This window comes from Phaethon aethereus (genome assembly GCF_964289735.1).
Source record: "Phaethon aethereus genome assembly, chromosome: 29".
Taxonomy (NCBI): Eukaryota; Metazoa; Chordata; class Aves; order Phaethontiformes; family Phaethontidae; genus Phaethon; species Phaethon aethereus.
This window is the reverse complement of record NC_138605.1, coordinates 1,357,524-1,383,176: the sequence shown is the minus strand read 5'-3', so window position 1 is coordinate 1,383,176 and position 25,653 is coordinate 1,357,524. Positions and strand designations below refer to the sequence as shown.

Genomic DNA, 25,653 nt, shown 5'->3' with positions numbered 1-25,653 from the left:
AAACTAAAATGCTGACCGCAAGAATGCGTCCTTTGTTCCAGAGCTTGCTCTGTCGACGAGAACTCTTGGTAGGTGACCAAATTAATATTGCAGCTTGCTTGTACGCGCATCTTTCACCGACTTGGCTGCTCTAATCACACGCAGCAATAGGGCAGAGGAGGGTTCGCACCTGACCCTGTGGTTTCTGGCACATCTGATTTGCTATGGAAAGGTTTCCAGCCCTGCAAGGAACATATATGCCACAAACCAGCTTATTCCAGCTCTTCCAAGAACTTAAATGGGTGGAAGTGCAGGAAAAAGCCATCCAGGACTTTATTTTGGCTCCCATGCTGCAAAGTGACTCCAGTTGCTCAGAAACTTCCCCGAACCTGAGCTTAAGCGTGTGTGTTTTAAAGACTGCAGAGGGGTTTAGTGCAGGTTTGTTGGTACTTCGGTAGATCCGGCCTCTGCCTCGCTTATCCCCTTAAAGCTGGAAAACAGGCTCTAAAATTTCCATGGGATTTTCAGGCCACTTTGTGGTGTTGGGTGAAATCCAGTCCTGGCAAAGTGAAGCACAGAACCCCCTTGATTTCAGTGGAGGGAGAAGGAAGGAGAGCATCTTCCCTAGGTGGAAGGTATCATCCAGTGATTAACAACTGCTTATTCATTATTTTTATGTCATTAATTATAGCTCTACACCCATAGAGTGCTCACTGCCTCGAAGTACCTCTTGCCTCTGATTACTCACAAACACATATCTGCTCGTAAGGCCACCCATGTCAGCTACATTTTTACTGCTACTTTATTTTTCCTACTGCTTAATTTTTGCTACTTTAAGTAGCAAACAACAGGTTTTATCCCAGCCAGCTCTTCTTCTAATCAGAGTTAAACAAGCTGTAAATAACCTGTTGTGTAAATAAGGACTTTCAGCGTGTGCCCTTCGCTCACCCAAAAATGCAGACTCGTCCAGTTACACTTTTATCTGTTTTGCGTGTTACCGGCGCAGCGCCGACGGTGCGTCGAGGCTCTTTGCGGACCGTCCCCCTTTGCCTTTCAGAAGCGCCTGGCGTGGGAACCAAAGTCCCTTGGCACGCAGCCAGGCATCCAGAAACTGCCTCGACTTTTCCAGATTTCCATGTTAGGGCCGCATGGCGCAAGACAACTCATGAGCCGGTTCTTCAGAGCTTTTCATGATTACTGCAGTTTTTTCCCTCTCGGAGTCCCAAGAGGCCCTTAAAGGAGATAATCAGTGATAAAAATACAAATAAAAACAATCCCAAGGGATCTGAAGGCAGGTACCTTCCGAAGAGCCCAGCTCCACCAAATGGAAATGCTTTCTCCTTGCCTTTCCCACCTAACAGAGCATTTCCACTCTTCCTTTGCAAGGAAGTTTTCTGTGTAATGCTAATAGGAGACTGGAAAAAGGCACATTTGTTAGAATAAATCAAGGTCTGAAGCCAGGAGCTGCTGAACAGACTTAACCCTCAGCAGTTCCAGAGAGCTCTGGAGCTTTGTGTGGTTGGGTTTGTGAAGACACCTGGGTCACTCCCTCAGAAATCACCTTCCTCTTCCTGGAGGTGCTCTCCCCTTCGCTTACTTTCACCACACTTAACTACATCCCACCTCACTCCACGTTTCCGTGGGCAGATTTCAAGCCATCTTCTCTCCCACTTTAAAGGGTAAATATACATTTTATTTTTTTTAATGGTTCCTGTACAGTTGCAAGGTGAAGAACATTTTCTAGGCATGAATTATTGATGAAGCCCTCCCAGGCACACCAGCCAACGTGCATATTCATCAGGCATCCGGTACATTATTCATGAGAAGTTCACTTAAATAGGGAAGAGAACAATGATATTTTTGATAGAGATGCCTGAAAGTGAGCTGGAAAGAGAGAGTTGTACCCTCAAACTCTGGCCAAAATGCAGCCAGAAAGCTTATCAAAATCACCAATAAAATGGGAATTTTACACTTTAAGGAGGTATCTTTACTGTGGTCCTTTCATTGCCATCCATATACACTATTTTTTAAAGACGACTTTACACACAGAACTACTAGATTGCATCGTACCTTCTCTACGCGCAGCTCCAGACCTCCGACTGCACCTTCTGCTGACAGATCGACCAGCAGGCAACACCTGCAACAGATTTTTATAACAGTATTTAGGCCCCATAACTCATCCCAAATCCATTAAAAGATTATCACAAGAAGCCTCACTTTGCCCCTTCAACCCAGCGATGTTTTTAAGCCAAGGTAGATGCCAGAGTTTTGTTGAACAGGGTTGGTATTAGGAGTGGGGGTTGCCCGCTCTTGCAAATGCAGCCCTAAATACAAGGCAAAAGAGTGCTTGAATCAAAGAAGTGTTTTATTTCCATAAACCTACTGAGGTCTCTCCTGTGCTGTTGCTGGATGAAGGGGAGTAGCGGGGGCAGAGCAAGCCTGAGAAATGCACACGCCTGACCGCATCTTCAGCTTCTTGGCAGCGTTTTGGCTACCCTTACAGCAAGAAGGGGAGACCACGGTCATTTCAGAAAGAAACCTGTTCTTTATGTGCCCCGTGTGTTTTGGGGGAGACCTCGCTGAAGCCAATGGGTCCCATAGCAGAATGTTGCCCCCCTGAAAGGAGGGTCCCTAGGGGCTCCCTGCTGCAGGGAGATAGAAAATGGGGTCCTGAATTGCGCCTCGGAGCTTGTAACAACAACCACAAGGACACGGTTTTTAAGAACCAACATAACCCGGAGCTCAGGCTGAAGTCACCAACTGTTAGCACAGTGACTATGCTAACGAGCAGCTCTGCCTGCTGATGCTTCACACAGTCCTTAAGGCTTAATTAAGCTTGACAATATTTGGAGGTTACCAACCATTTCCATTGATCTTTTATGCATTAACTCAGAGGCGGCTTCTTTTGCTGGGTGCAATTTAGGAGGAAGAAGGGAGCAAGCCAGGGGCTCCCCTGCCCACCAGTTTCCCCAGTGCTGTCCCCAGCCCTGGGAAGGCTCTTGCCTGATGGGACAGGCAGCTGCACTGGGTCCTGCTGGAGCTGGGAGCATCCTGTATTTCCCCTGGGCCATACTGGGGGACCCCATCTCACCTATGGGCCTGGAAGGGCACCCTGCTCTCCCTAGACCCTGCTTATGGTCCCTCCTCAATGCTGGGGCCTGCGTGGGGATGTCCCCCCTGCCAAGGCCCTGCCCAGGGTCCCTCCCTCCTCTTAGGCTCTGCACAAGGTCCCCTCTCAGGTCTAACCACTACTCTAGGTTCCACCCGGGACCCTCATTCCCCTCCCCAGTCCTACTTAGAGGCCCCCTCACCCCTGGGGCCTGCCTGGGGATCCCACCACTACACTAGGGCCTACCCAGTGATGCCCCCAAGCCCCGCTCAAGGCCCCCCCCCTTACCCCTTGGGCCTACCTGGGTGCCCTCCACCACTCCAGACCCTGTCTAGGCCCCACCTAAAGCTCTGCTTAGGGGTCCCCTTCATCCTTAGGCCCTGGCTGCTCCCCGCTCCTGTCTGGGGACACTCCCTCCACTCTGGGTGCTGCGCAGGGACCCCCTCCACCTCTGGGGCCTACCCAGAGGTCCCATCCAGGCCTTGCTTAAGGCGCCCTCACCTCAGCCCGAGGGCCCACCAGGCTCAGGCCCTGGGGACCCCTCCCTCCTACCCTCCCCACTAGGGCCTGCCCTGGGCCCCCACACTCCCGGGTCTACCCGAGAGCCCCGCCCAACAAAGCGTCACCCGCTGCCTTCCGCGGCCCCTTTAAGAGCGGGCGGCCCCGCCCCCACGCGCGATGACGCCACGGCGTGCGCCTGCGCGCGGCTCCCGCTTCCTGCCCCCCGCCCCGCCCCGCCCCCCCCCGCGGCCCTCCCCCTCCCGCAGCGCCGCAGTGACACCGAGGAGGAAGCGCGCGGCGCGGGCAGAGCGGGAGCCGCCGCCGCCGGAGCCATGAACGGCAAAGGCAAGGACCGGGGCGCGCGCCCCCGCCCCTCTCGCCGGTAGCCCCCCCAGCGCTCCCCGCTGCCGCCGCGGGCAGCGCCGCCCCGGGACGCGGCGCCTTTAAGGGCGGTGCCGCAGCGCGTGACCGCGCGAGCGGGCCGGGGCCGCGCGGGCGCCGGGCGGCCAATGGGAGCGGGGCGGCGGGGCGGGCGCGCGGGTCGCCATGGCGCCGCGCGCCTCGGCCCGGCCTTAACCCTGTGAGTGCCGAGTGCCGGGGGGGGGGGGGGAAATACGCTCCCGTGACGTAGGGGGGGCCGCTGCCCTAGGGGCCCCCCACGCGTGACTTAAGGGGTCCCCATTCTATGTGGGGAGGACGAGCTGAGGTGGGGGTTTCTCTTTGCCCCCTTGCTGACGTAGGGGATCCCCGGGGTGACGTAAGGGGTACCCCAGTAGGTGTCGGAGGGAGCTGCAGTAAGAGAGACCCCCCCATGCGTGACGCAAGGAGAACTCCTTCAGATGGGGGAAGGGCGCTGAGGTGTGGGAGACCCCTCTGCTGACGTAGAGAATCCCCCGAATGACGTTAGAAGGGACCCCATTTTCTAGCAGAGTGCGGGAGACCCCCGGGTGATGTAATGGGGGGAGACACCCCCCCCCGCGGGTGACGTAATGGGGGGCCCGTGAGGGGTGGAGGAGACCCCGTGCGCCACGGCGGGGGCCCTTGGGTGGCGTAAGGGGGACCCGGGTGCCTATGGGGGCAGCTGCGGGGGAGCCGCCGAGTGACGTAGGACGAGGGCGCTGGGGTGGGCGAGACCCCTTCGTTACGGGGGGAGAAGACCCCCAGCTGGGCCCCACTTGCATTTAGGGGGAGCTGGGTCGGGGGGCCCCCCAGGGTACGACATCGGGGGCAGCTGAAGGGGTTGAGACCCCCCGAAAGGACGAGGCTGGGGGGCAGCCATGGGGGCTGCCGTGGCCTAACGCGCTCGTCCCGGTAGCCGGGAGGGGCCGGGGGGGCTGGGGGAACCCCAGCAGCCCCTCCCGATCCGGGAGGAAGGGGCCAAATTCAGAACTCGTTAAACCCCCTCGGCTTGGTCCGAGCAGAGGCGATTTCCCCCCAGCCACGGCCGGGAGATCGGCCCCCTCCCGCCGCGGCGGCGCGGGGACGGGGAAGACACTCGCCCCAACGCCGCCGCGTCTTCGCCCCCAAAACCTCGAAAGGCCCTGGGGTGGGGGACGGGGGCCTGGTCTGGTTTGGTTTCGGTTTAAGAATTTGCGAAGCTGAGCGCTGGCTACGCCCCAGAATAATTTGGTTTATTGTTATTATTTTGTTTTTCTTTGCCGCGTTTCCTGCCTTCTCATTGCTCCCGGTTCCGGCGAAGGATATTTTAACTCTTGGTTTGGTTTTTGCTGTGGACTGAACTGTCGAAGCCTGGCAGGGTCAGCGGCGCGGCTGGGGGGTCGATGCCGTGAGTTAATTGTGCACGGACACTCCTGTGGCCGATACTCCCTTCTGCTCACGTGATAATTAAGAAACGGGACTTGGAAAAAAAAAAAACCAAAACCCCAAACTCATCAGCATCCCGTCCGGCTTCATTTCTGCCCCGGGCTGAATTCTCCTCTTTTCTTGCAGGACAATATCCCACCCAGCCGTCCTACCCCGTCCAGTCCCCCCCCAACCCCGCCGTCTACCCACAGACTATGCCCCTTCCGCAGCCGCCGCCCTACACAGATGCACCTCCGGCTTATTCCGAGGTAAGTGGGACGCTTCTCTCAAGGTTTTATTTTCCTCTGGAGCTCCTCCCAGAGAAGAAATAAATAAATCTCTGAATAACTTTATAGCTGCAACCTTTTTTTTTTTTTTCCCTGGAGGATTTGTTTGCTGCTGGTATCGCTGGGCAGCGGTCGGTTCCCAGATTGTGTTTTACGAGATCTGAAGCATCCACTCAAAATGGCAAATGTTCAAAGCTTCCCCTTGAGTTAAGATGACAAATTTAGCTTGCCTGTAGCTGTAAAACCCATCTGTGATAATCTCTCTTAGTTGAATTCTTGCAGGCAGTGGGGGAAAACTGTCTCTAACAGCAGGAAAAATGTCCTTTTACCGTGCCCCGAAGTAAACATGCAGGGAAGGGGATTCTCGTGTGCAAGCAGGAGGGTGAAAGTCTATGTCGGGGCGAAGTGCTTTGACAGCAAAGCTGAATAAACAACTGGGCGTGGGGAGTGACGAGCCTCTAAAGTTGCTTGCACGGCTTTTTTCCCAGCTTTACCGTCCCAGCTTCGTGCCTCTGGGGGCTGCCACCGTACCTACGATGTCTGCGGCGTATCCGGGCGCTTCCGTCTTCGTGCCCATGGCCCAGTCTGTGGCCGTGGGTCCAATCGGCTCGTCGGTCCCGATGGCGTATTATCCCGTGGGACCAGTGTATCCTCCGGGCTCGACAGTCCTTGTTGAAGGTGGCTTTGATGCTGGAGCGAGGTTTGGGCCTGGTGGAACAGCCAGCATCCCTGTAAGTATAGACGTATCCTCAAAACCCCTGCGTGCTTCGGTGCTGCAGGTTTGCAGACGGTAGTCAGGGAGATGATGTCCTTTGTTTTCTGAGAAAAACATATTTCTAACCCGATCTATCATTTGGGAGAAGAGTAGGCTCCTACTTTCATGCTGAGGGTTTGCTGTCTCTGGTGGCTCTGGAACCACGTAGGCTTTGCTCATCAAAACCCTCGTGTGGCCAGTACTAGCCCTGCTTTGGCCTGGGGGCCATGGTGTAATGCACTTTGCAGGGAGGCAAGCCAGTAGGGCTGCTTAACGACCTGACTTTCCCTAGCCCCAAATGCGGGCTTGGCCTCTTTCCACGCTACGGTGGAGCTATGGGAGGTTCCTGCTCCCCTGGACTTTCCCACGTGAAGATCTTGTTCCACAGCTCACAGGCTCCTCTGCGTGGGCAGAAAGCCAGGTTCAGCGTCTGGGCTGCGGGCTCTGAAAAGAGAGGGCAGGGCACGGACGAGGAACTGAGCGTTTCCCCCCAGCTCCTGGACTCTTGTCTCTCAGTCTTCGCTCGGTAGCGAGCGACAGGGACATTGACTGGGAGGTTTCAGGGTCCCTGCAGCCCACGGTGGCTTTGTCTCAGCTGCCGGCACGGCACTGACCTTGGCTAATCCTCCTGCCTCCCCTGTCTCTGTCTTCCAGCCCCCCGCTCCTGGCTGTCCCCCCAATGCCGCCCAGCTGGCTGTAATGCAGGGAGCCAACGTCTTGGTGACGCAACGGAAGGGGAACTTCTTCCTGGGAGGCTCAGACGGTGGCTACACTATCTGGTGAAGAAGGAAGGGGAAGGGGGGAGAGGGGGGGCTACATTTGTGTAAGGAAAGACATCACATACTGTCAGCACTTCTCACGATGTAACTGCTTTAGTCCATATTAACCTGAAGTTGCCGATTAGACACGCAGCGGTGAGGTGTCTTCCTGGTTTGGTGCCCGGCCCTGCAGGCGCGTTCAAGCGAGACAAGAAACCCTGTTAATGATAGCAGTGCCTCTGTTAAAATGGGGAGGGGGGGATTAATTCGCGCAATGAATGCGAGCTCAGCAGCCCTGCCTCTTCCTTTCATTTCGCTGGAGTAATACCGCAGCGCTGAGCTTTTATTCATACCTGTAGACTGGCTTTGGGGAGGGCGAGAGAGCGGAGCCGGTTTCGCCTTCCCTTCGCGGTCGTGCCGGTCCGCCGGACCAAGAGCCACAAACCAGCCGGGTTTCCCCAGCGAAGGCGCTGGATAGAAAAGCGAGGCAAACTTCACTTCCCAGGAGCGGGGAGGGCACCTTGGCGCTTCTTTCTTCCTGACCTCACTCTAGAACGGATCCCTGGAAGCACTCCGTGCTCACATTTGCCCGTCGTTTCCCTCCAGGAAGGTATGCAGCTGGTGTGTATCATGGGATTTTTTTTATACACTCCAAGTAATCTTGGATTTCTTTGCACATTAGATCTAATCAAAGCCATGCTTTGGTGCCAGAAACACAATGCAACTCATGTTTGAACATTTCATTCGATGCTAACTAGGCTTTTAGGACGATGCTTAATAAACAAACTTCTTCTTTTTTTTAATTTTTTTTTTTTAAATTCATCCTGGTGTCTTGACACCAAAACTCCTTAAGGCTGTTGTTCAGAGAGGCTGGTTACCATCTGTACAAGGGTGTGTAGCAACCGTCAATCAACACACAAATTAGCTTGGTTAATGGGTTGTTTTATGAATGCATACTTTAAAAATGACTTGGGTATAATGAAGTCTTATTAGGGTTAAGAAGAATATTTCAGGGATCCTCAATGTTTTTTTTTTTGTTTTGTTTTATGGAGAAAAATATCAGATTCAAATATATTTTATCTTGAGGTTTCAGTTTAATCTAAATCTGTGTCTTGTATATGTTGTGTTTAACCATACAACTGACTGTTATGAAAGTTCAGCATTACGTCTCTCTCTGTATACACTGTGGTGCACTTAACTTGTGGATTTTTTTATACTAAAAAAAAAAGTAGAATAAAGACTATTTTGAAAATTTGAATAAAGTAGCAAATTTGCATTGGACCTCAAATAAAACCCCTTGGCTCCTGCCCATCGCAAGCCTTAGGGTTTCTTCACTTATTTCCTCTTCCTCTTCGCTGCTGTTTTGTAACTTCCTCCTTTGGGGTTTTTTGTTTTCTTTTTTGGGGGGTTTGATTTGAAGGAGGAACTGCCCTTCAGAAGGGAGCAGAGGAGGGATGTCTGGAGCTGCTCCTCGCCCCATCCTTGTGCATAGCAAAAGCAGAGGAAAACTAGTGCCTGCGCCTACGTGAGCATGCGTGTCGGTGCTAAAGCCTTCGCTGTGGATGGAGCAAACCTGCTCCGCTTCCGATTTCCCCGAGCCCGCCGAGATCAGGCGCCTCTCGGGGCTGGGACGAGCTTCCCCGCGTTTGGAGGCTACAATGGGGCTTTCTGTAACTTGCGTGACCCATCAGCCTGTTTTACATGCACGCTTAACCTTAGCCTCCAAATTAGCCATGCTAATTACCCCCACCCCTAAATCATCAGCAGAATAACTTAATTGTTTTGTGAGATAAGGAAAAAGAAAACAACGGCGATTCTTCAAGCGTTTGTCACTGGGCTGTATTAGAAAACACCGGAGGGAGGAGATGTGGTGGGCGCGGGCAGGCAAAGCTTCTTGTCCTGAAGTGCTCCCTGCCCTCGGTCTGCTCCGGGCAGCGATGGGCAAAGCTCTGACACGCACCTATTTATTCTTCCTTCCATGGTTGGCTTAATAAATTAAGGAAAAAAAACCCGCCAAAAACCATCCCAAACCAACAACAAAGCAGCGTGCAGGTTCCCAACTCCAGGAAATTTAGGCAGCTTGGACCCGAGTGCATCGGTGTGGCGCTGGACCCGGTGGCTTAGATGAAATACTCCTCTTTCTCTTTGGATGGAGCATCCTCCATCTGCACCGACACGTCGGTCTCGGCCGCCGGCTGCTCGTAGGTGAGGTAGCTGCCTTTGTTTCTGTACAGGTAGATGATGATCACCACCAGGACCGTCAGCAGCGTCAGGAACACCAGGGTGATGACAACTACCAGGGAGAAGGCAGAGGAGCAGGGTTTAGCCCCGAGCGGTGGGGACCGAGCTGCTCATCGGTAAAAATGGGGTGGATCCGGCAAGGAGAGCCCCTACCTGCGATGACCACGGTGTTGGCGTCCTCATGGAGCGGTGGGGTGTGAGCCTTCTTCAGGAAGGGGGTTGTCAGCTCTTCTTCTTCAAACCGGGAGAGAGAAGGTGAGCAAGGCTGGTCCCGACCTGGCTGAGCCAGGCTTAGCTGGATGGGGCACGCGGTGGCCCCGGGCCAGGTCTCGCCAAGGATTATACGGCACGAGCAGCCTGGCAAAGCTGTCCCGGGACGCTTACCTGCAGTCAGAGGGGGCTGACCTCCTTCCATCGCATCGGCTCCTTCCAGGCGACGGTCTGGCGTCCTTCAGAACTACCAAAAAAAGGAAGAAAAGGGATAAATTCACACGCGACACCGCGAAGGGCGCAGCCGCGAGGCGGGATGGCCGGCGGTGACACAGCGCTGATCAAAGCGAAGGTTTTATTCGGGCTGATTGAGAGGGAGCGGGCTGGGGCGCGTGGGGCTCGCGGGAAGGGGCGAAGCGCGGGAAGGCAGGGAGACACCGGGCACCGACTCTGCAATTCGTTCTCAAACTTCGAGAGCTTCAAATTGCCTCTAAATCCGTGCAAATCCTCCGATCGGGGTCCCGAGGTCGATGCCGCAGCCGTAACGTTTCGCCCGCGAAAAGCAGCCGGACCAGCGGCCGCTAAGCCGACCTTCGCGTCTCTGCCCGAGGTGATGGACAATGTTTGTAACCCCCCCAAAAAAAGATGTTCTGCAATGGCTCCGGCGCTTGGGCGCAAGTGACTCAGCGGCTCTGCGGAGATGCGCCGCTAGATGTCAGGAGCAAATAAAATTTTATTTATTTTTTTTTTTTTTTAAAAAAAGAAGAAATTTAACCACAGGAGCGTGGACCCGGGCCAGGAGCAGGGAGCCCGGAGCGCGGCCGTGCTGTGCCGTCAGGACGCATCTCATGAGGACGGGGTGATGCGAACCCAGCCGGTGACCTCCCAGATTTTGGAAAGCGGGATGAATTTCTCAGGATCTGGCCCTGCCCTGGTTGTCCCGCTGTGCCCTCGTGACTCCCAGCACTGTCGGGTGTTTGCACAACAGCCCTTACAACAGCAGGTTTCGCTTTCGAGCGCTACCAGAGCGCGAACGTTCGGGCTTACAGAGCGACAGGAATTTGGGAAAACAATTTTCCCCCTTCCCAGCAGCGTCCACGGATGGTCGTGGGATCCCTCTCCTGCCGTCCAGGGACTGGGACCCTGAGTCTTCGGCCGCTTCCCCTGAGCACGACAGCTTTTCCCGGGCTCAAGCTCAGGCTGGCACAAGCCACCAACTCATTAAACCCAGCTTTGCTTTAAACCCAACTTTGCATTAAATACAGCTTTGCATTAAATACGGCTTTGCATTAAATATGGCTTTGCTTTAAGCCCAACTTTGCATTAAAGCTCACGGGGCTCCTCCAGCAGCGACGCTGCGGCGTCGGGGAGCTACACGTGCTTTCCAGAGCCAACCGCAACCTTCCCGCGGAGCGGCAGCCGCTGCTCGGGTGGCTTCGGAGCAAAAGGGGGGAAAATTTCCCTAAAAAGCGAAGATTGGGATGGAAGGGGAAAGAGGAAAAGGCGCTGCTTGATAGAAAGGGAGCTAGTGCAAGCCGGGTGCCTCGGGGAGGGGGCTTCTCGGGAAGCGTTCGGCGTTGCCAGTGGGAAACACAAACCAGTTTCGCACCCTCAGCACCTGCAAACTGGAGTCCTGGGACCCACTAAAAGCTTAAATCGAATTTTAGCCGGGGGCAAGATTTGCTTCAGCATCAAAGCGTCGGCGGTCGTGAAAGCAAAGCTCCGCGCGTTGCATCCCCGGGGGAGGGATGCTCTGCCCGGACACCCCCTCGCCGCTCCCGCCTTGGGATCACAGGAAAGAACGCGCCAAAACCAACCGGGAAGGTGCTCCACGGCGCCGCAAACTGGGATATTTTGCAGCGCCAGCGTTACCGTGCCGGGCCGGGATCGGTTCCGGGCGGCCACAGGCTGCGCCGGGGGCTGACGGCGTGGGGGTGACGCACTGCCCCCCCCCGGGATCCGTACGGATCGCCGTGTGTTTTTTAAAGCGACGTAGGGGTTGTAAAAAAAAACCCAAAACACCCATAATCTTCCTCATTCTTGCTCTCGGGCCAAGTTGCTCAAGACCTGTTCCCACAGCGAGACCCTCCCCGCCCCACAGCTTTGCCCCCGAAAATCCCCGCCGAGCGCAGCCTGCCGCCGGGGACGCTCAGCGGCGCCGTCGCAGCCCCCCGTTCCCTTTCCCGTTCCCATTCCCGGTGGAGGGAGGACGGGATCGGCAAACCGTCCCCGCAGGTTCTCTCCCCTGCACGGCGCTCAGCTTTCCCGCGGGATTTTCCGCTTTCTGCCTCTCGCCGTAGCCGGATCAGGCCTTTTCCCTTCCCGCCCGCCTGAAATCCAGCCGGACAACACCCGGCCGAGAGCCGACGTTTCAGCTTCTCCCCAACACCAGCCGCCCTTCGGCGTCCCTCGCGGCGCCGCTCTCTTGCCTCCCGGTGCGAATCCACGCGCCCGATGCGGCCGAACCCTCCCAAACCTCCCAGGGAATGGCGAAGTTTTGGGGGGGGTCGCCCCGGGAGCCGTGTCCCCCCCCTCCAGCTCTCACCTGCGCCCGCTGTGCCGGGGCGAGCGGCTGCCGGCACCATGTGCGGCTCCGAGTCTCGCCCTGGCGAAGGCGTTGCCCTTTTCCTGCCTCACCTTTCCAGTTCGGCTGCAACGATGATAAAACCCCAGAAATACCTCCTCCGTTAACCCCTCGCTCGCCGGCGAGCCAGCCCGTCACCCGGCATCAGGGCGGCGATGCAAGCTTTTCCACCGGAGCAGCGATGGGCGACGGGGTTTTACTTGGGTACGGGGAGGTGTTGCAGCGCGGGGCGGGGGTAAAACTGGGGGCTTTTTCTTTTTTTTCTTTCTTTTTTTTTTTTTTTTTTTTTTTTTTAGGGCAGCACTTTTTCCAGGAGCCAGGAAAACCGGCTCAACGCCTCCCTCCGGAGTCACCGCGAGGCGCCGCGGCAGCGGCACCGGGTGCTGGGGGAGAACAGGGTGACAAATCCCTCCCGCACCCGGCTTCGATCGCCGTAATCCCGCAGGCGGGGACCCCCAGCACTCCCCGTGACCCCCCCCCCGGCCGGGGACGGGCTTTCGCAGGATGGAGATTTGGCCCTCGCCAGCGTCTTCGCCATCCTCACGCCGGCCGTTCTGCCCTCTGCCTTTATTTCGGACGGGATGGGGGTGGGAAGCAGGTTCGGTTACGGTGAAACAGAATTATCTGCCCGTGGCACCGCAAAACGCCCGTTCCCGGCGCCGGGCGCCGGGCTCACAGCGAGGTGAGGGTTTCGGTGGGGTCCTGGGGGGGGGTTGCTGCTGGTGGGGGATCCTGACTGGTGTCACGGCTCGTGCCCTGCTCCGGCGTCACGGGACAGCCTCGCTCCTGGGAGAGACACGGAGTCAACGCCGAGCCGGGTGGGATGGAGACCTCATGCTTTGATCAAACCGGACCCGAGAAGGACCGAGTCTGCCCAGGGCAGGGGGTCAGGGTGCCGTCTCCCCCCACGGTGCCACCGCACCCACCTTGGCTGGGGAGCCGGCGGGGGAACTGCCATCCCCGGTGCAGCTGCTCGACGCCACCGCGAGCGCCAGATCCAGCCCCGTCTGCCAGCAGAGGAGTGTCGCGCCGGGCTGGATTTCTCCCCCGGACCCCCCAGCCCCTGTCCCCACACCCCCACCGGATGCCCCCCAGCACAGGTTGGGTCTCTGAGCAAGCCGGGCATCCCCTGCCACCGTGGGGCGCGGACGTGGCCCCCGCCGCGGCGTCTCCCCTCCCGGCCCCAGAACTCCCTCACCTGAGTTTTGGCCGCCTTTGGCTTGACGTCCATCACCTCCACGCTCTCCTCAGCATCGCTGTGCTCGCCCGGGGATGGGGATGGTGGCTCTCTGTTGGTGGCCGTGCCATCTGGCTGGCGGGGGTCCCCTGCGGCAGCCGGGGCTTCGCTCGCCTCCAGCCCGGCTGTGGCTTTTTCGGGCTCCGGTGACGCGGTGCTGGCAGCCTGGGCGATCGCCTCGGATAAAATCAACGACGCCAGGGAGGTGGCGATGCCTTCAGCCCCCACCTGCGCCCCGCCGGCAGCTCCCACTGGCTCCGGACCCCGGCTTTCGGTGAGCCCGGGGGAGTCGGCACCCAGCTCCGTGGCTGCCACCGATGTCCCCTGCTCGTGGGACAGAGCTTCGGGGTCGGGGCCATGCTCCAGGGCCTCCTCACTGGAGACCGACGCCGTCTCTGACAGGGACCCACCGCTGGCGGGCGAAGCCGGTGGTGGGCCAGGGACGGCAGCACCCAGCTCCCCGTTGGAGACGGCGTCGGTGGCACTGCTGCCCGTGCCGGGGGACCCCGCTGCCGCCTCCGCTTCCACCACGAGCTGCCAGTCCGGCGCCTTCCCCGGGCAGGGGAACATGGCCGGGGGGCTCACCGGCGAGGAGATGACCAGCGAGCGCCGGTTGCTGTGTGTGGGGAGGCACAGGCATCACCCTTGGGGACGCATGGCACCGTGGTGTCACCGCCCTGGCTTGCGCGTGATGCTTCCCCATCCGGCACGATCGGCAAACAACCCAAATTAATTAACCCAGCACCACCAAAGCACCCTCAACCCAGCGTCCGGAGATGCTCGTCCATCCCAGGACTATAGGACTGGGGGCTGCATCACCCATCTGCTTTTTGGGAGGTGTGGGGGGGCGATTTGGCCACTTGGAGCCCCCCAGCCCCGCCGGAGCTTGCCCGCTCCTCTACCTGGGGACGCCTTTAATGATGAAGACTTTGCTGGAGTGCTGCTTGTCCAGCTTGCTCATCACTTCGTAGAGGTCGCGGTTGAGCTGCGAGGAGGGAAGGGGGGAGAGAAACGCATCAGAGGGCCCCCCCCCGGTGCCACCCATCACCCGACAGCACCATGAACATCCTCGAGCTGCCCTAAATTATTACATTAAATGAAGAGCAGCAAGGGCTCGAGGCGGGTGGCCAGCACCGGTGTAGCCGGAGCACCCAGGAATGGCTACAAGGCTGCGGGGGGGGGGGCCCAGGGGTGTTTTGGGGTGCCGCCTTGCCCCCACCTTGCTCATCTCCTTGTAGAAGACATCGCGGAGGTTGGAGATGTTCTGGAAGATGGTCACGTAGCAGGCGACACGGCTGCGGGAGGGAAAACACAGCGGGAGGTTGGGGGGGGGGGGTTGGGGGGTGCCGACCCATTTCTCGCGGGGGTTTGGGGTGCTGAGCGCCCCGCCGGTGAGCACCCATCCTTGGGGGTCCCTGTGGAAGGGCGAAGAAGGCCTCGGGGCGAGGACGAAGTGGCCCTGGACATTTGTCCCCAGGGCCACCCTGCCTGCCGCCGTGCTGCTGCCACCTCCCGGCCGCCACGGCCACCCGCGACGGCGCCTGGGGCCACCCCCGCGGCACCGCCGGGGCCTTTCGGCAGAAAACCCCACTCCTTCCCCGCCGTGGGGGGAAAACCGCACCCACCCGCCGGCACCTGCGCCCGACCCGCGTCCCGGCGCTCGGCGACCGGTTTTGGGGACCTTTTGCTCAGATGATGCTTTTTCGAGGGGACCCGCGGGGGTCGGGAGGGGCTGCCTTTGCCTCCCCCCTTGCAAACGGGGGGGCTGCGGATGCCATCGGCTCCGGGGCAGGGTCATCCCCGGGGCCACGAGCCCGCCCCCACCCTGCGATGTCCCCCAGCCCCATGATGCCCCCAGCCCCACTGATGCCCCCCAAGCCCCTCTGATGTCCCCCAGCCCCACTGATGCCTCCCAGCCCTGTAATGTCCCCCAGCCCCACTGATGTCCCCCAGCCCCATGATGCCCCCAGCCCCACTGATGCCCCCCAAGCCCCACTGATGCCTCCCAGCCCTGTAATGTCCCCCAGCCCCACTGATGTCCCCCAGCCCCATGATGCCCCCAGCCCCACTGATGCCCCCCAAGCCCCTCTGATGTCCCCCAGCCCTGTGATGTCCCCCAGCCCCTCTGATGTCCCCCAGCCCCATGATGTCCCCCAGCCCCACAATGTCCCCCAGCCCTGTGATATCTCCCAGCCCCTGTGATGTCCCCCAGCCCCTCTGATACCCCCCAGCCCCTCTGATGTCCCCCAGCCCCATGATGCCCCCAGCCCCACTGATGCCTCCCAGCCCTGTAATGTCCCCCAGCCCCACTGATGTCCCCCAGCCCCATGATGCCCCCAGCCCCACTGATGCCCCCCAAGTCCCTCTGATGTCCCCCAGCCCCACTGATGTCCCCCAGCCCCATGATGCTCCCCAGCCCCACTGATGCCCCCCAAGCCCCTCTGATGTCCCCCAGCCCCACTGATGTCCCCCAGCCCTGTGATGTCCCCCAGCCCCTCTGATGCCCCCCAGCCCCTGCGACACCCCCGGTACCTGCCGTACAGAACCGGCAGCTCCTCCCGAAGGTCTCTGTTCAGGTCTTCAAACACCGCTTGGGCTTTATTAAACTCCTCCTCGGCCTGTGGGGAGGGAAGAGGGGCCCGTGGCTCTGCCGGCACGGCCGGGGCACGGGGGGCTGTGCCGCGCGGGGGGCCCGTGGGAGGCTCGACCTTGGCGATTTTTGCCTCGTCCTTCTTCTTGGCGCTTTGCAGAGCTTCCAGATGATGCCGGGCGCTGTCGTAGTCCACCAGCTTACGGCCCCGCTTGGCGATGCGCTCCTGCGTAGGGGGCAAGGTGAGCCGGGATCCGGCCCCCCTCCCGGTCCCCCCGACACCGCGCGCGGGGGGTACCTTAAAGTCCCCAAACTGAGCCAGGTAGTTCTCCATCAAGCGCAGGGCTTGGTCGGCCAGCTTGGCCTCGTAGTCGTCCCACAGGAGGTCATTGCTCTGCGGGGTGGAAAAAGGGGGGAAAAAGGGCGTAACGCCTGGATTCCCCCCCTCAGCCTCCCCTCGGCCGTACGTGCCGGGCTGCACCCCCAGGGACCCCCCCAGCTCGGCGCGCCAGCCCCCCCGATGCTCGAAGGGGACCCTTGGGGACGGCGGGGGCGCGTCCAGGGGCTCACAGCTGCGATGGCTTTCAGCTCCTCGTGACCGTCCCAGTCGGTGCTGTAAATCTCCTGCAGAGTTTCAGCCACTTTCCGGGAGCTCTCGTGCATCACTGCGGCCCGGCCAGGGGATGCAAAAATATTGTTTATTGTAATTTCTTACTTCTCGTATTTATTATTTATTATTTATTATTTCTTTCTTATTATTTATTATCCCGGGTAAGAAAACGCAGCGATGCTCAACCCCCTCCCGGCTCCTCCGTGGGGCCCGCGGGGTTTTCTCCCGGCATATCTGCGGGAACGGGGTGCCGTACCTTTGACCGCCCCGAGAAAAGCCTTGAGGTCTTTGTAGAGTTTATTGCCTTCGTTCTGCAAAGCAACGCAGCGAGGGGACGCGTCGGGACCGTCCCCGGGGGCTCGCGGTGATTTCCACGAGCCCGGCGGGGACGGCGGGACCCCGGGAGGCAGCGGGGCCAAGGGATGGTGTAGGGGGGTCCCCGTCCCCCCCTTCCCCTCTCCCCGGTGCCACCTGCTGCAGCTGGAAGTTGTACGCGCTTTGCTCGAACTGCTCGTCTTTGGTTTCCACAGTTTTGCCCAGTTTCTGCAAAACCTGGGACGGCGAGAGATGGAGATGTGGGAAAAGCCGTCGGCCCCGAGCTCGGCGCGGCCCGGCGGGCTCTGCCTCGCGGCGGGGAGCGGGGCCGGCCCCGGCGACAGCCCCTCTCGGGGATGCCGAGGATCCGGCAGAGCCGATGCTGACGTGGGACTTGGATGGGGGATGCAAAATTTCGGTGCATCCCTCCGTGCTTTGATTTTTTAGAGGAAAACGCTGACTTTTTGGATGCTAACCCACTCCCGTACCCTACAAAACCCTATAGGTGCAGCCCTATGTACCCCAAAACATCCATGCACGTGACTGTGGGCGCAGGTGCAGCCCTGGGCGCTGCCGGTGACGCCGCGCTGAGGATGAGGACGGCCCGTGGCCGAAGGCTGCCTCCAGAGCCGCCACCACAGGAGCACGGCGAGGCCGGGACCGCGGTGGAGGCAGCCTCGGGGTGTCCAGGAAGAGTTTGTCCCCCCCGGGAAGCGGCCGGAGCCTGGCCCGGGCCGATACGGCTGCGGGGGAGCTGAATTTAGCACCGAGCCCCAGCCAGGAAACCCGGGCGCGCGTGGGTCTGGCGTGGGGGTGCCGGGCCCCCAAAAGGGGAGTCGCTGCCTGCCTTTTTGGGGAGAGAAAGGGAAGGAGACACCCCCGAACCACCCCAAAACAGCTGAGAATCGCCCCGTTTCTGCCCGCTTCCGGAGCCCTTCCCCCTCGCTTCCTGCACGGCCGGCGCGGGCTACGCCGGCGCTGCTGGCACCGTCCCCACGCCGGGGCCCGCTGGGGACCGTCACCTCCAGCCAGCCCCGAGTCACCCTGAGCCAGCGGCACGCGGCCCCCCCGTAACCTCTGGAAGGCGTTTTGGGTGAAAAAATCCCGCTTTTAGAGAGCGCAGCCGCTGCCGGAGCAGCTTGGGGGACGTCGGGGAGATGCCGTCAAACCCAAAGCCTTGGAGCAACGACGACCTTGACCCAGAAGCGCCCAAAATTAACAGCCCACGAGCGCCCGCGGGCGCCGAGCGCTGCCCGTCGTGCCACCCCTCCGCGCCGCAGCGGCAAAAAAAAAACCCCAAGAGTAAAATAAAATCCGGGATTTGCGGGGCTGGACGTCCCGGGCGGGCATCGCGCCGTACCTTCTCCTGCGCCCGGCTGAAGCGTTTCTGGACCTGCTTGGCGAAGAGCCCGGCTCCCCCGCTCTTGCCCTCGGCCATGGCTGCAGCTCGGCTCCGGCTCGCCGCCGCGCGCTGCGGGTTGCTGTTTGCTACGGAGGAAGTTCGAGGCGAAGCCGCTGCCAGCATCCGCCGAGCACCCAAGCACCCCCCCAGCACCCCCCCCCCCCCGCCCCGGAACGGCTCCCCGAGCACCCAGCGCCACGGGTGGGCCAAAGGGGTGGCGGGGAACGCGCGCCCGCCTCGTAGTTCTTTCACGAGCTTGGGGGTTCGGGTTTAAATTTGGGGTTTAGTGCGATTTTGGTGCCGGGTTTTTATCCCCGTGCCGGGCGGGCTTGCGGCGCGGTCGGCTCCTCCGGGGTGCAGCCGCAGGACGAGGTGGTAACGGCCGCCGGATCCGACACCTCTCCGCGCAAAGGTGGCGGTTTTGGAAGAGAAACGGAGCCAGCGGCAGGGAAAAATCCCGACTGGATCCCCCCGTGTTCCCCCTGCCCCCCCAAGGAGCCCATGGAGGGGATTTGCAGCGTTTTCCCTTTTCCCGTTATCCCAAGGACTCTCTGGCCGCCCCGAGGGCGCAGGGCTGGTTGCTTTTCCCCACGGCTCTTTCCCAAGGCGCGAGGAAGAGGAGGGACGCGGCTGAAGGGGTGCTCCGGACTACGGGAGAGGGAGAGGACGCTGAGGCTTGGAGGAGAAAGGGTCGCCGGGCGGCAGCGCAAAGCGCCCGCCAGCGCGCGCAACGGGCTTTATTGACACCGGCTACGATTTTAAACCCCTCCGACTGAAACGGGGGGGAAGACGACGTCCGTTGCCCAAGCTGGGGTCCAGGCTCTTCTCCTGCCACCGCTCAGTTCTGGGCCATCACCTGGAAGGAGAAGAAAGGCAACGGTTGAGCTGCGCAGGGATAAGAGCTGGTACATCGGTGCAACGATAGCGCCAGGTCTCGGCCCCTGGCTGCCTGAGCCCCGCCGCCGCCTTACGCTCGCCATCCAGGAGATGTAGGCAGAGACGCGGGTGAAGACGGTGGGTTTGCGCTCGACGTTGCAGCCCAGGCTGGAGACGAAGCTGGTGACGCCGTGGACCTGGTACCGCCCGTTCACCGCGCAGTGCAGGGGACCGCCTGAATCGCCCGGCCGGACCGAGGAACCCGTGTGAGATGGGAGGGACGGGGATGCCGGTGGGGGGAAAGCGGGATGCCGGGGTCGTTACCTGGCAGCCGGAGCGTACGCCGTCACCGCCGGCGCAGACCATGGTGGTCTTGACCGTGGAGCCGCAATAGGAGGAGCCGGAGCAGACCTGGTAGTCCACCACGGGCAGGTTCGCCTGCAGCAGGACGCTGGAGAGCTGCCCGTTGGCTGCAGGCAACCGAGCGCCGGTGAGCGCCGCGCCGGCAAAGACCCGCCAGGCGCTGCGAGCCACCCCCTCCCCAAAGGAGGGCCCGTAGCCGCCACCGAGCCCCTTTTCCCGTGTAAATTTTCCCCCCAAAACCTTGGTGCGACCCCCCCCAACGTCGGGCACCTCCGTGCCCGGTGCGAAGCCCTGTGTGATGCCTCCTGGGACCTCGAAGGGCTTAAAGATACCGTTCAGCTCCCCACGTTTCCCACGTTTTTTGGGTGCTGCAGGGCTGGGGCGCCGCGTCAGCACGCGCTGCGGGTGAGACCCCAGCCCGTGATGTAGCAGGGGTAGTTGTTGGACAGGACGGACCCCTCCCGGGGCAGGACCGCCAGCTGCACGGAGCTGCTCAGGGTGGCGGAGCTGGGCAGGCGGATCAGGGCGATGTCGTAGCTGGCGAGAGGATATTACAAGGGTTGCCCCCCCCGTTCCCAGGGACGCCCCCGCCCCAGATCCCCCTCCCCACGTGCGTTACCCCCCGGCGACGTTGTTGCTGTTCCAGTAGGGATGGATGACGATCTTGCTCACGCTGAAGACTTGCTCGCTGCCGTCGTTCGCGTAGAGGTTGTGATCGCCGGCCACGACGCGGAAGCCCAGGTTACTGCCGAGAAGGGGAAAACCACTTATTTATTAATAATAACTTAATAATAAAAAATTATTATTAAGTGTTGAGCCGGTCTGGGAGGGATCAGCACAAGAAGAAGGTGGTCCCAGGCATGGTCCTTGTAACCCCTCAATGGAGGACCAGCAAAGACCCTAAAGGACCGTTGCTCCCTGGGTCGGGGCAGCCAAAATTTCCCCTTGAAGAGGTTTTTTTTGGTGGAAAATGGCTTTCCCACAGGAGGAAGGTGGGTCCCCGTGCCCGCTCACCCATCCACGCAACGGGCTGTCGTCATCACCCAGTTTCTCTGGATGAGGGACCCTCCGCAGGCGTGACGCCGGCTGCCGCCGCAGTAATACTGGAGGGCGATCTGGGGACGGGGGGATGCGAGACGTGGCGGGGGGTCTCACCTCACGGTCCCAGAGGGATGAGACCCCCACCGGGTTTACCGGCTGCCACTGGGAAGGACCCACCCGGGCGGGCCAGGCGTGTGAGCGCGCCTCGGTCCCACCGACCACCCGCTGCACCCCATCGAGACCCTGCTCGGAGCAGCGGGGGGAGAGAATCGCGCCCGGGGGGCTCGTTGCCGGCCGGGCGGGCCGGCGGCTTCGCGCCGCGGACGCACCGCAGAGGGCGAGGGCGGCGAGGAGCACGAGCCGCAGCGTCGTCCCGGGCCGCGGCGGCGCGTCGCGGCGGGGGCTGCGCCGCGGGCGGCTTCAGAGGGCCCCGAGAAGGAGGGACGGGAAGAAGAGCAGGTGACAGGGCCGTGTCGAGCAGCCTTGGTCCCTCTTCCAAAACACACACGGCCCCAAAAGTCAGGGCTGAAAACCCTGGGTGCACCCCGAGCCTCCCTCAGCGTCGGCTGGGCGGCCCAAGCCCCCGGGGCGACGGTGCCCTGCTCTCGCCTCTTCCCCTTCTGCGCCTGGCAGGCACTCCTGTCACGAGTTTAGCCCGGTCTCGAGGCCCGCGGCTGCCCCAGCTACGGCTCTCGCATGGCGTTTGTCTGCGGGATGCCTCCGCCGGTTTTATCCGACGTACGAACCGTGCCCGCATCACCCCCAGGGTGGGGAAATCGAGGCAAACACAGGGCAAGACCTTCACCGCCTCCAAAAAAACCCACCCTGCGGCCCCGCAGCGGGGACTGGGCGAGACCTACGCTGAGGTTGAATGAAACACCAACACGGTTTGTAATAAAAACCCGATTTCTGGCCAAAACAGTTTTATTTTTCCCCCCTTTAAAAAGACACCGAGGCCGTTCTGGGGGGCGAACGTGGTGCAGGCGCTGAAAACAGCATTTGTGATAGTGGTGATTATCGGCTCACCCAGTTTAAAAAAAAGAAAGAAAAGGAAAGGAAAAAAGCACCTGCTGCATTTCTGCTCTTATCGCGAAGGAAAACATGAGATTTCATGGGGAAAATGGTCTCCGAATAATCACGTACTTGTTTTATCAGCACGGGAGGGAACACAGCGAGGGACAGCAGCGAAGCCTCCGCCCCGGCACGGGGACAACCCAACCCACATTTGAACCACCCCAAATGTGACACCTCATTGTAAAAGTGGCTCTAAACCCACTTTTGGGCTGCAAAAGGGAGTTTCCAGGGCAAGAAGAGGGAGGGAAATTAAGTCGGGGAGGGGGTGGGAGCTCAGAGGAAGCTGGAGACGGGATGTCCATAAAATAAATCATCTCTTTATTTGAGGTCACGTATCCAAAGACAGGTTCTCCCACGCCCACGCCACTTCCAGGGGGGTGTGTGTGTGTCCCCGATAAATGAAATGGCAACGAAAGTGGCAGCGACAGTAGTCAGGCTTGACAAAAACCACGGGAAGGAGATCTCGCGCCCAGGCCCCGGCCAGAGGCTCTCCGTGAGGATGCCGCGGTGCGTTCGAGCCGCGCTGTCTGGGAAAAGCCTTCCTCCGGGTCAGCACGAGCGGAATCACACCAAGGAACCATCATCAGATGATAATAATAATAATAAAAAAAATCATCACCTAACTTCCCCCCCCCGCCAAATCAAGCCTGATATCTAAGGCACGCAGCCCAACCTCTCCCATCCCAGCAGCGGCGATGCGCGACGCTCGCGGTGCCGCGGTGGGCGAGGGCCGGACCCGGCAGTACCGGGAGGGATTCCCTTGCCCGCACAGGGCCCCGACAGAGCCCGATCCAGCCTCCTGCAGGACGAGCCGGGGGGCCTGTCACCATCCTCCTCCTCGCTGGAAGGAGTTTCCCATGTGACACGACCCTTTTTAAATGCCCGATATGAATTTAAGAGTCTCTGGCTGGAGCGGGGAGGGGAAGGATGAGCAGCAGCCGGCTACTGAAGAGCATCCTCGGGCATCTCTATGGCCGCCGGGTTTTGGGCTCCGTGGGGTACCGCTGGCCGAGCTCGGCTCCCCGGGCTTCCCTGCTCCCAAGGCACGGGACTGAGTTCAAGGCAACTGTGAAATGCAGCATATTTAAGGCTTTCGCTTCTTAAATTAAAAAAAAAAAAAAAAAATTTAAAAAAAAGGCAGGTTTTTTGGATTCCGATTTCCTGAGCATGGTTGGGGGCTCGGGCTGCTCTGCTTCCTGCCTAGGTGAAGGACCAGAGCTGATGGGGGTCTGCCGGGTCGCAGGGAACCATCGCCGGGTGCTTCCCTCGCGCCGTCAAGCACGTACCGGAGGCTGGGTTTTTAATCAGCTGGTCCTGCCGAAAAGTAAAGACGGCCTCCGCTCAGCAACGCCGGCGGGATGAAGAAAGGATGAGACCCAGGGGAAGCGGCAGAGAAGCATCGCCACGGGAGGGACGATGCCGCCATCCCCGCGGGTGGCTCCTGGGACGGAGACAGGTCTCCTCACCTGCGCCAGGTCCCACTCCTCGCTGGCCGGCACCCGGCCGGGCTTCCCCCGGTACTGGCAGTCACCCAGCTCGGCCGAGCCCGAGCCTGCCCGGAGGCAGAGCTCCTTCCCGATGTTGTGCCGCAACTCCCGCTGGCTCGTGTACTCGAAATACTGGGGGGCAAGACCAGAAAAGGGACGTCACGCTGCTGCGCCCCGAGAAAATAACCCCCAGGGGAAAACCAGGGGGGGTGGCAGGAGGGGGGGAAATGCCGGGGGCTGATGGGTGCCCACCTGGTTGCCCCCCATTCCGTGGCAGGGGTACATGATGAGCGGTTTCCCGCCGTGGTTGTTCTCACCGACGTCCAGGCAGCTCTTGGTGCCCTCGTTTTTTATCTGCAGGGTGAGGGGGGGGGAAAAAAAGGGGGGCAGCGGGGTGAGCTGGGCTCTGGGACCCCCCCGGGGTTTGGGCTTTGCGGGGCCCTTAATTATCACTGTACAAACACGGTCGTGGCACCCAGCGCCGCGTCCGGGTCCCTGGTCCTTTCCAGGACGCGAGGAACGCCTGCGCCAACGCCTCCGTCCCACCGAGCCGAAGGCGAGAGCCGCCCAGGACGCGGTTTCGGGAAACAAAGGTGAATGAAAACCCGGACGGGAGCCAGCGCCCGGCCCGCGCCGCATCCAACGGCCACTTGCACGTCGCCCGGGCCGGGGAGGGTCGGTAGGAGACCCCAACGCTCGGCGCGGCGGAAAGGGGCTCTTTTTGCCAGCTCATCCTCAGGGATGGAGCCGACGCTCCGCAACCTGCCTGTCCCCAGCCGGGGTTTTCACGTCCACCCTGTGCCTGCCACGCTGCTCGCGGAAGCCGTCGGCTCTTCCACCCGATTTAAGCCAACGCCACATCCCCGCGAGTCCCCCAGCCGGTAACTCGTCCCAAACCAGCTCTGCCGGATTCCAGCTCTTTCACTGTCAGCCAGAGCCTGAACCGGCCCCGCCAGCCGGCGCGATGGACGCGGCTGCGCCAAAACCCTCCAGCACGCTGGTTTAATGCAAAAACCCCAAGCCCAACCTTTCGGGGACTTCACTGCTGCGGCTATTTCTAGCCAAGCACTGAGCCCAGCGGGGTGCTCCGGGTTACCCCTGCACTCACCGCTCCGTAAAAAGTGGGAGTCAGGTCAGGGACAAACATCTCTGGGTAGATGGTCTGGAGGTACCAGGTGAAGTTCTTGCAGTGGAGCTGCTCCCTCAGCTTGCGCCGGTCTGTAATGTCACCATACGTCTTCTATCGGCAAAGTCACGTGAGAAAATTAAACTAATCTCTGAAGCCAGCAAAGAAAAAACAACAACAACAAAAAAAAAACCCCTTCCCGAGCCGGGGCTCAGAGCTGAGGGATCCTCCCGGCTTTGCCATCGTGCGTCACGGCATGCCCAAGCCCGAGACCGGCGGTGGGGTCTTGCAAGACATCCCTGGTCCCTGGCAGGTACCCTCAGGCTCTGGCCGCTCAGCGAGAGGGCTGGGATATTTTGGCATCACAGCACAATGGTTTAGCATTGTAAAAAAAATATAAAAAATTAAAAAAAGAAAGGAAAAAAGAGAAAAAAAGATGTTTTTCTTCTAGAAAACATTATGTCCAAATAGAAAAAATAAAAAATAGCTTTTTGGCTACATCTTCCCATCTGCGTTTGCTTTCCCACCTCCAGGCTGAGCCCACCTCCCGCCTCTGCTCGGGCAGGATCAGGCCCCGCTGGGAGAGCCGGAAGCCTGCCGGCGTGCCCGGTACCTCTCTGGCCATCTGAGCAGCTTGCTGGTTCCTCCTGTAGAAGATCTCCTTGTAGTCGTCCATCCAGACCTCGGCCAGGCGGACCTGGTTCCTGGAGATGACCTGGGTGCCCTTGGGGAAGGTGTGGGGGCTCTTGGATCGGAAGACGTGACCCACGACGGAGCAAGGAATGATCTCGACTTGACCCCCGCACTGCCAGACCTACGGCGAGGCAACAGCCGAGATGTGGGGGGGTCCAAGCCCCTCCCTGCGCCCCCCAACAAGGAGCATCCCCGAAGACGCCCTTTGAAGAAGTCACGACCCGTCCTTACCCTGAAGGACATTTCCACGTTCTCGCCCCCCCAGATCTCCATCTGGTCGTCGTAGGAGCCGACGTGCTCGAAGTAGGACCTGGAGATGGCAAAGAGGCCACCGGCGAAGGTGGGGGACCTACGGGGGAGGGAGCAGGGGGGGCAAAAGAGGGTTAAAATAAAAACAGAAAAGCAGAAGTCTGAGTTTTGGGGACACGGCGGCCCTCACGGCGGCGGCGGCGCGACACCAAGGGGCCTCGCCGCCGGCCCTCGACCCAACGCCAAAGGGGGATGTTGTTACCGAAAACCTATCGCCAAGAAGGCGGCGGGGGGGGGGGGGATTAGAGCTCAGCGGCCGGCGCCCCGTTCGCTCTAATCTTTTCCATCTGATCTTTGGAAGAGG

The 25,653-nt window shown here is 60.0% G+C and overlaps 5 protein-coding genes across 5 annotated transcripts in view; 1 reads left to right on the top strand and 4 right to left on the bottom strand.

The window, feature by feature from the left end:
• Positions 1-3,921: 3,921 nt before the first annotated feature.
• On the top strand, positions 3,922-7,216 carry DAZAP2 (DAZ associated protein 2; the record flags this gene model as incomplete). The annotated part of the gene is made up of 4 exons (XM_082011839.1): positions 3,922-3,934; positions 5,381-5,661; positions 6,168-6,410; positions 7,088-7,216. 4 exons carry the CDS (start codon positions 3,922-3,924, stop codon positions 7,214-7,216), a joined length of 666 nt encoding a protein of 221 aa, XP_081867965.1.
• Positions 7,217-9,311: 2,095 nt separating this feature from the next.
• On the bottom strand, positions 9,312-9,847 carry SMAGP (small cell adhesion glycoprotein; the record flags this gene model as incomplete). The annotated part of the gene is made up of 3 exons (XM_082011782.1): positions 9,312-9,484; positions 9,586-9,663; positions 9,817-9,847. 3 exons carry the CDS (start codon positions 9,845-9,847, stop codon positions 9,312-9,314), a joined length of 282 nt encoding a protein of 93 aa, XP_081867908.1.
• A 1,890-nt stretch (positions 9,848-11,737) lies between these two features.
• BIN2 (bridging integrator 2) lies at positions 11,738-18,416 on the bottom strand (the record flags this gene model as incomplete). Its single annotated transcript, XM_082011776.1, has 12 exons — positions 11,738-13,012; positions 13,153-13,233; positions 13,425-14,079; positions 14,366-14,448; positions 14,683-14,758; positions 15,996-16,081; positions 16,172-16,279; positions 16,352-16,447; positions 16,624-16,718; positions 16,920-16,974; positions 17,135-17,215; positions 18,339-18,416. 12 exons carry the CDS (start codon positions 18,414-18,416, stop codon positions 12,899-12,901), a joined length of 1,608 nt encoding a protein of 535 aa, XP_081867902.1. The 3' UTR covers positions 11,738-12,898.
• A 722-nt stretch (positions 18,417-19,138) lies between these two features.
• Positions 19,139-21,417, bottom strand: CELA1 (chymotrypsin like elastase 1; the record flags this gene model as incomplete). Its single annotated transcript, XM_082011838.1, is given in 8 exon segments — positions 19,139-19,501; positions 19,581-19,726; position 20,016; positions 20,018-20,156; positions 20,239-20,364; positions 20,634-20,734; positions 20,838-21,078; positions 21,407-21,417. Coding segments are annotated over 8 exon segments (1,128 nt in total).
• Positions 21,418-22,479: 1,062 nt separating this feature from the next.
• The window catches only part of GALNT6 (polypeptide N-acetylgalactosaminyltransferase 6), a gene marked incomplete at its 5' end in the record, with an annotated part of 6,322 nt that continues 3,148 nt past the window's right edge, over positions 22,480-25,653 (bottom strand). Inside the window, 6 exons of the mRNA XM_082011837.1 lie at positions 22,480-23,048; positions 23,201-23,353; positions 23,474-23,575; positions 24,330-24,461; positions 24,961-25,161; positions 25,272-25,474. Of these exons, the coding sequence (XP_081867963.1) occupies positions 22,935-23,048; positions 23,201-23,353; positions 23,474-23,575; positions 24,330-24,461; positions 24,961-25,161; positions 25,272-25,474 (905 nt within the window). The 3' untranslated portion in view covers positions 22,480-22,934. The remainder of the gene's footprint in view (positions 23,049-23,200; positions 23,354-23,473; positions 23,576-24,329; positions 24,462-24,960; positions 25,162-25,271; positions 25,475-25,653) is intronic.